Raw genomic sequence first — 7,661 nt, forward strand, 5'->3', positions numbered from 1 at the left:
CGCATTCTTGTTCAAGGTATATCAAAGATTTAGAATGAATGAATGTAAGTGTAAATCAGAGAAAAAGTATAGAATGTTAATCTTCTCAATCTTTAATCAAAATATAATAATTTGCTTAAGTTTATTATTTTTGTAACACTATTTTACAGTGTCCTTCTTAAACATTACATGTACATACTGTAGTAATAACTGTAGTGTACTGTACTATAGTAATGTACTGTAGTAATTATGTAATTAACTCTAAACCAAACCCTAACCCTGTAATATGTACATGTTGTTTATAAGTATTAAATATATATAGCACTGCAACATGAAATCCTTTAAATAAAGTGTAACCGTCTTTGTTTATATAATTGTATTATTATTTGACTCATTTCATAGCCTGCTTCACATTGAAATCCTTTACATTATGGACGTACATGAGACATGCAAACAGTGTCTTATTTAAAAAAAAAAATTATTATAATAATATAAAAATAAAACGTGTCACATTTTTCGCATATTTTGTTGCAAATTTGGTGAACAGATGGATGGATGTCAGTGGCAAATTATATATATATATATATATATACACAAGAAATATCTACAGTATATTTGTGTTTATGAAATGTGTGTGTTGTGAATTTATGTATTTTTGTTGCATCTTGGGTGAACAGACATATATTTTATTAGTATTGTGTTATTATAATACAACAATCAATCACTTACATAGACAGCAATGCATCTATGATCTAGGATACAGTTCTCTTCCTCACTTTACAGCTCTGATCATGTGTGAAAATGTGTATATTCACAGTAGTTACACCATTTTATTTGGTTCTGGTTTTGAAATGCATTAAGGAGAAGTCCAATTTAGACTTTAAATACAGCTCTATATGCTACAATCATCTGTTTAACTTCAGACCTCATGAGTTCCTGAGGAACTTCTGTGTAATTGACACAGAATATGAACATTCAGTCATATGCGTTTATATGCAGTATAATAGCAGTACTTCAGAATTTCACAAAGTCCTGGTGTGATTTTTGTTTTAATTATTCCTCTGGCTTATATATGGCGGATTGTAAACCCGCTGGAAAAATGTTTTAACACCTTTTGAGATTTGATTTAACCTCTTTTTGGCAGGGATTTTTATATTATTATTCTAATTTTAAGAGTTTAGGGGGCTCATTTCATGAGGAATCAAATTTACATTGATTGAAAGAGTTTGATGTATTTAACTGTAACTTTTAGAGCTCTAAATCTCCTGCCCAGATCCAAAATAACTGTGAAAATGACTGAACTGAGGCTGTTAGCATGCCTACATTTCAGTTTTTGTTAAAGGTACAGCACAAAAAAAGGCCTGAAACAGTCATGAAGTCATGGTTGAGAACAAATAATGACTAATAATGGATGAAATTTAATAAATAAATACAATTTGATAAAACATTGTTTGATATAAAACTGGTTCATTTTGAAGACATGATCTATTGTGACACCACAGATATTAAAACTTCAATAAAGAAATAATTGAATATGTTTATTTATATTCATTTCGGACACTATTTCAGTTGTTTTTATTTAAAACAATAATTTTTAAGAAATCATGGTTATTATGTTTAACTATAATAGTTGTGAATAATGGCTGTTTTTCTGGTACAAATAAAAAATACAGTACAAATCAACCTTTGGTAACAAAATAAATGTAATATATTTAATTGAATGAATTTAATTAAATCAACCAATCAGTAAAATTGAATGAAACATTGTATGATAATAAACTAGCTCGTTTTGAAGACATGATCTATTGTGAAAACAGATATTAAAACATCAATAAATAAAGTATTTAAAAAGTTAAAACTAAACTAAGATTAAAACCATACAATTTTTGTTACTTTAAATAAAAGTACTGCACTAAAATGTATAATTGTCAGGATTTGACCAGTTTTTTTTGTCATGTGTTTCAGTTCCTGTTTTGCCTTATTTGGTCATGTTCCTGTCCTTGTTTAGTTTGATTATGTTCCATTGATGTCACCTGTGTTCCCCAATCATCCCCTGTATAAAAGTCCTAGTCTGTTCAGTTTGTGTTTGTCAGGTCTACTCGTTCTCTATGTGTGTTGGCTCAAGCGCCCATTGTGGATTATCGCCGGTGTTTCTTGATTAAAGACTGTTAAACGTTTCCTCAACAGCGTAGCGTGACAATCATGTGCAAGGCAGAATTTAGTTTATTTTTATATGCTAAAATAAATTAAAACAGAAATAGAAATTAAATAAAAATATATAGATTTAAAAAAAAAAGAAAAGAAAAGAAAAAATGACAAAAACATAAAAATAATAAAACGTAACTAAAAATTAAAATGAGAAAAGATAAGAAATAAAACGTATTTTGAGCTGTAAAGTCTCTCTGGTTCAGTGATCATGTGTTTTTAAAGTTCTGTCTAGATCATGAGGGTTTATGGGAGTATTAAGTTCTAACAGCATAAGCCACTGATATGTGGCGTTTCTGCCAGAGCCCCTGGTCATAATACAGCACAGATCGATACATTATATTCCCGCAGAGTGGAAGATGATGGCAAATAGCATCAGTGTTGTCATGTATTCTATAGCTGTTCCCAGAAAAGCTGAAGTTGGTGAGAACTCAGAAGTTTGGTGATTATATATAATGAGCATCGTTTCCTCTGACTGGTATTAACGGGAAGGTTGTTAGTCTGAAGTGATTTCTTTGATCAAGAGGCAAATTAACGCTGAGTTTATATGTAGCTTTTAGTGGAAAATCTCCAATCTGTGTCAGACCGCTTTGGATCCATGTGTTTTTAAAGTTCTGTCTAGATCATGAGGGTTTATGGGAGTATTAAGTTCTAACAGCATAAGCCACTGATATGTGGCGTTTCTGCCAGAGCCCCTGGTCATAATACAGCACAGATCAATACATTATATTCCCGCAGAGTGGAAGATGATGGCAAATAGCATCAGCGTTGTCATGTATTCTATAGCTGTTCCCAGAAAAGCTGAAGTTGGTGAGAACTCAGAAGTTTGGTGATTATATATAATGAGCATCGTTTCCTCTGACTGGTATTAACGGGAAGGTTGTTAGTCTGAAGTGATTTCTTTGATCAAGAGGCAAATTAACGCTGAGTTTATATGTAGCTTTTAGTGGAAAATCTCCAATCTGTGTCAGACCGCTTTGGATCGATATCCGCAGAGCTAGTCTCAGGTGATTACCTGCAATTTCTGACCATAGAAACCGATTCAGTGTTTGAGTTGTTCTGTGTGTGTGTGTGTGTGTGTGGATGATAAACACATTTACTTAGCTATCAAAAATGAAAAATTATGATTATCCAAAATGTTATTTATTTTTTATTATTATTGTTTTTTTTTCTTCTTCTTTTTTTTGGAGGGCAGGGGGCAGTGAAATGTGACTTTTATGTTCATCAAGGCTGTATTTATTTGATCAAAAACAAAACAAAACAAAACTTAAAAGTAGGAAAATCGTGAAATAATATTACAATTTAAAATAACGGTATTCATTCATCATTACTCCAGTCTTCAGTGTCACATGATCCTTCAGAAATCATTCTAATATGCTGATTTACTGCTTAAGAAACATTTATTTTTATTGTCAGTTTAAAAAAACAGTTAACATTATTATGACATATTTTTTTTCAGGATAATTTGATGCATATAAAGTTCAAAATAACAGCATTTATTTAAAACAGAAAGCTTTTATATCATTATAAATGTCTTTACTTTCAATTTGATACATTTTATGCATCCTTAATGAATACAAGTATTATTTATTTAATAAAAAATATATATAGTTTTTTTGTACATTTAAATTATAATTTATTAAAGGCAGTATAACAGATACTACAAATACTCCAACCATCACGTTACAGTAAATATTTTTCATTTTACTTTTATTTTTTGTGCACTTAATTGTCATGAAATTGCATGGCATGTATTATTATTATTTTATTTTTTTAGCAATGTAACATCTTATTTTTGTCATTTGTAATGTGAAAAATGTTCCTGGCATGTTTTTTCAACTCATTTTTTGTTCTTTGTTAAATGTCATTATGTGTTGTTGTTGTTGTTATTATTGCATTATTTTATTTGTTAAATATTAACTATATCATATAAATCTGTATAAAACTTACATTTTTATTTTTTTTGGATGACTTTATTGTATACCTTGCTAGGCCTCACAGGAGCTGCCGTTACAGTTCTGAAGGTTTTAAATTCAGTAAAAAGATCCAGAAACGGTTTAAAACAGTTGATTATTATGGCTAGAGAGACTTCAAACTCTGAGGAAGGAACTGCATACAGATGTGGTTCTTCTCTGACTTACCTTGCCTTTCCCTCTCTCTCTGTTCCCATCTGATGCGTCTTGTTTCCAGATGTACATCCAGACCACCACCCTCACCATCTCTCTCAGCCTCAGCGCGTCTGTGTCTCTGGGGATGCTCTACATGCCCAAAGTCTACGTCATCATCCTCCACCCGGAGCAGAACGTGCCCAAACGCAAGCGCAGCTTCAAAGCGATCGTCACTGCCGCCACCATGTCAGGAAAACTCGTACAGAAGGGAAGCGACCGGCCCAACGGGGAAGTGAAGACTGAGCTTTGTGAGAGCATGGAGACCAACAGTGAGTATTTCAGCCATGTAGGCCAAAATAGTGCACTATTAGCACTTTTCATATATAAACCTTTCAAGACACACTTAACCTTGACCATTTAATATGTTAATAAGACGTTGTGGGAAGACAAAAACAGACTGATTTTATTCATTCCCATTGCTTTACAGGATGAGTAGTTCATTCATTTGCTCAGAAAAGATTTTTCCTTATTTTCAAATAACTTTTTGCTTTGAATCGAATGCTATGATTCATCTCAGAGCCACGCGGTTTGGTTTAAGGTTCAAAGCTTTTTTTTTATGTGAAAAATGAATAGGAAATATGCTTTGATAATTCAAGGCTGCTGCGGTCACTGTTGCACTCTATTTCTGCTCTGTTAGCGTCAAATTTTTTCCTCCAGATGTTTAGTAAATGTTCCTGCTGTATGTAGAACATCTGTTTAGTACAAAATGGTAGACTTAACCAAACACAAGTCTTGTTGTAAGACCAAAAGTTTCCCGCTGAGATGTTTGCCGGAGGTAGACAGGCAAAGTAAAGTGTGACATCAATGTTAGAGGTTTGATTAGCATATTTGACTATTTGCATTATTTACCAGTTTGATACATTTCTGGATTTTTATTTATTTTTTGTTCTCCAAAGCGCAGGATTATGGAGTGTTGAAAATGTAATCACTCAGAAGCGATCCAAAGCTTTGAGGGGAAATAAGCCCATTTTAAGTCATCAAGCCAATTACTTTGTTCTGTACCGCGGGTGATGCTTTGCCTTATGAAACATTAAAGTGCAACTCATGTATCAGTATCAAAACCACCCAAAACTTTTGATGACTAAATTAGACAAGTTTTTATTTAATTCTTGGCCTTTGGGATACTTTTATTTCGTAAAGATAAAAGAAGAAAGGATTTGGAGGAGGGAACAAAAATGCCCTCAACTAGTAGTGGTGGAGATTTTGAATAATTTTAGTGACTCTTATGAACCTGTTCACCAAAAATATTATGCAGGTTTCATTGCTAAGCCAATGAATAAATAGCCAGCTAATAAAAATATGTTCTAAGAATGTGTTACTACCGTTCCTATTAAGGTATAAAAACATAATTTGTGAATGTTCGCTGACATTTTTCTTTATGCAAACATTAAAGGGGTCATAGGATGCCCATTTTCCACAAGTTGATATGATTCTTTAGGGTCTTAATGAAAAGTCTGTAACATAGTTTGGTTAAAATTTTTCAATTGTAGTGTAAAAAACATTTTTTTACCCTGTCAAAAACAGCTCTTTTCAGATCAAGCCGTTTTTGTAGCATTTTCCTTTAAATGTTAATGAGCTCTGCTGACTCCGCCCCTCTCTTCCGAGCTGCTCTCAGAGAGACTGTTTACTTTAGCCGCATTCATTGTGAAACTTGCTAATTAGCACATTATTAGGAAAGGTGATTTGCAAAGATTCATTACAAAACATTATACTCACTTCTTCTGTTGATGAGGCTGTATCATGAATGATTCGCGCGAACATAGACGCGTTTATGTAGATCGGGGGTGCATGTAATCCACTGCGTCTTCAGCGGCTCAGATGTCGGGAGTAAATGACGACTGCTATAAACAAGCCCCAATAATCTTTTATATTTAGAGTCAGAAAATCATTTTACAGTGTAGTTATTTCATCTGCCAGAAATAGTTGTTTGTGCAATTCCTGTAAAATTGATTTTTCATCCAGTGATTATGAACAACTTGAAAAGTAACGTAAATTCGTTGGTGAAAAAGGTGCATGACCCCTTACAAAGATCCCTTGCTTTATAAACACTATACTGCACTTGTTTAATAATATAGCCTAAAGACTTAAACATTATACATGTAAACATAAGACTAGTGTGATAAATATATTATTTGGTAATCTCGTTAACCTTTGAGGAGGAAAAAGCATCTTAATTTTATTTTCCCAAACGGAGCAAAAATATGCAACTTGGTGCAGTTGCATATATTTATATGGCCAAAAATAAGAAATTCTGATAGCTTGTAATGTAAATCAATGAGATTTTTATAACAATATAACAAACTACTTACCTAAAGTGTGTATAAATATCAGTTGTCACTCTATATCTCTTAATATGTCCTTAGTTATGATCTTAACTTGCGCGTACTTTATAAAAATTAGATTTCACAGCAAAATTTTAGAATGATACTAAAAGGCCTTTTACTTGCTAAAAAAGTAAAATACTGTATCAATCAGACAAAAGAAGGCATTGTGTCAATAGGTTTTTCAGCAGGTTTCGACCTTTCTTTATCCTTTAGAGGCCTTTTAAATATGATACTGTAGGTTTTGTAAGATAAAATTGTTTGTGCAATGTTATATCCTTCAACTCCATGTAAAGTTGATAAACTAACTTTTGCATAATACACTCAAACATGCATTTGAATTGAGGCATTACATTGGAATCTATTTTACAGCTAAAATTACTAATACTTTTGTAATGGAAGAATTGATTCAAGTGCTTGATTTAATAAAAGCCTCAGATTTATTCTGTTAAATGTTCAAAGGCAACTGCCAATCAATTAATGTCCTGATTATGAAATAATAATCTTCAAAAGAGGTTGTTGTTTAACTTTTCTGTCTTTACAGAGCTTTAATGAGTACTAAGATTGTTTTTCCAGGTACGCTGGTCTGTGTCTGCATATATCCAGTGAGGATATGCTCTAGGACTAGGTGAATCGACCTTGAGTCCTGACTGACAGCAGAGTGCCTATGGCTCGAGCACCTCCCGCTTCTGTGGACTGACAGAGCAGATGTTGAGCGAGACTCGTGCCGCGGACCCGATTGCTTCTGAAACACTAATCCCCGCTATCTCCACTGAGCTAATTCAATTACTTTGGCCCCCGTACAAACGTGCTTCCGGGAGGATCCAATCTCTCTCCCCTTCTGTCTGCCTCGCCTGCTCTTCGATATGTAAGTCGTCAGTCAGAAGGTACAGAGGCAGATGTGTCTCAGGTAAGGACCAGAATCAACAAACTTGTCTTTTTGAAGGGATCTGCGGTTGCCTTGATTTCTTCAGTTTTTTTCTCCAAG

At 33.2% G+C, this 7,661-nt stretch overlaps 1 protein-coding gene across 1 annotated transcript in view; it reads left to right on the plus strand.

Moving 5' to 3' along the window:
- Positions 1-5,017, plus strand: part of grm8a (glutamate receptor, metabotropic 8a) — a 194,804-nt gene extending 189,787 nt beyond the window's left edge. The window contains exons 10-11 of the mRNA XM_016270430.1: positions 4,375-4,621; positions 5,010-5,017. Coding sequence (XP_016125916.1) covers positions 4,375-4,621; positions 5,010-5,017 — 255 coding nt within the window. The remainder of the gene's footprint in view (positions 1-4,374; positions 4,622-5,009) is intronic.
- The last annotated feature ends 2,644 nt before the right edge of the window (positions 5,018-7,661 follow it).

This window comes from Sinocyclocheilus grahami, unplaced genomic scaffold (genome assembly GCF_001515645.1).
Source record: "Sinocyclocheilus grahami isolate Dianchi unplaced genomic scaffold, SAMN03320097.WGS_v1.1 scaffold56.1, whole genome shotgun sequence".
Taxonomy (NCBI): Eukaryota; Metazoa; Chordata; class Actinopteri; order Cypriniformes; family Cyprinidae; genus Sinocyclocheilus; species Sinocyclocheilus grahami.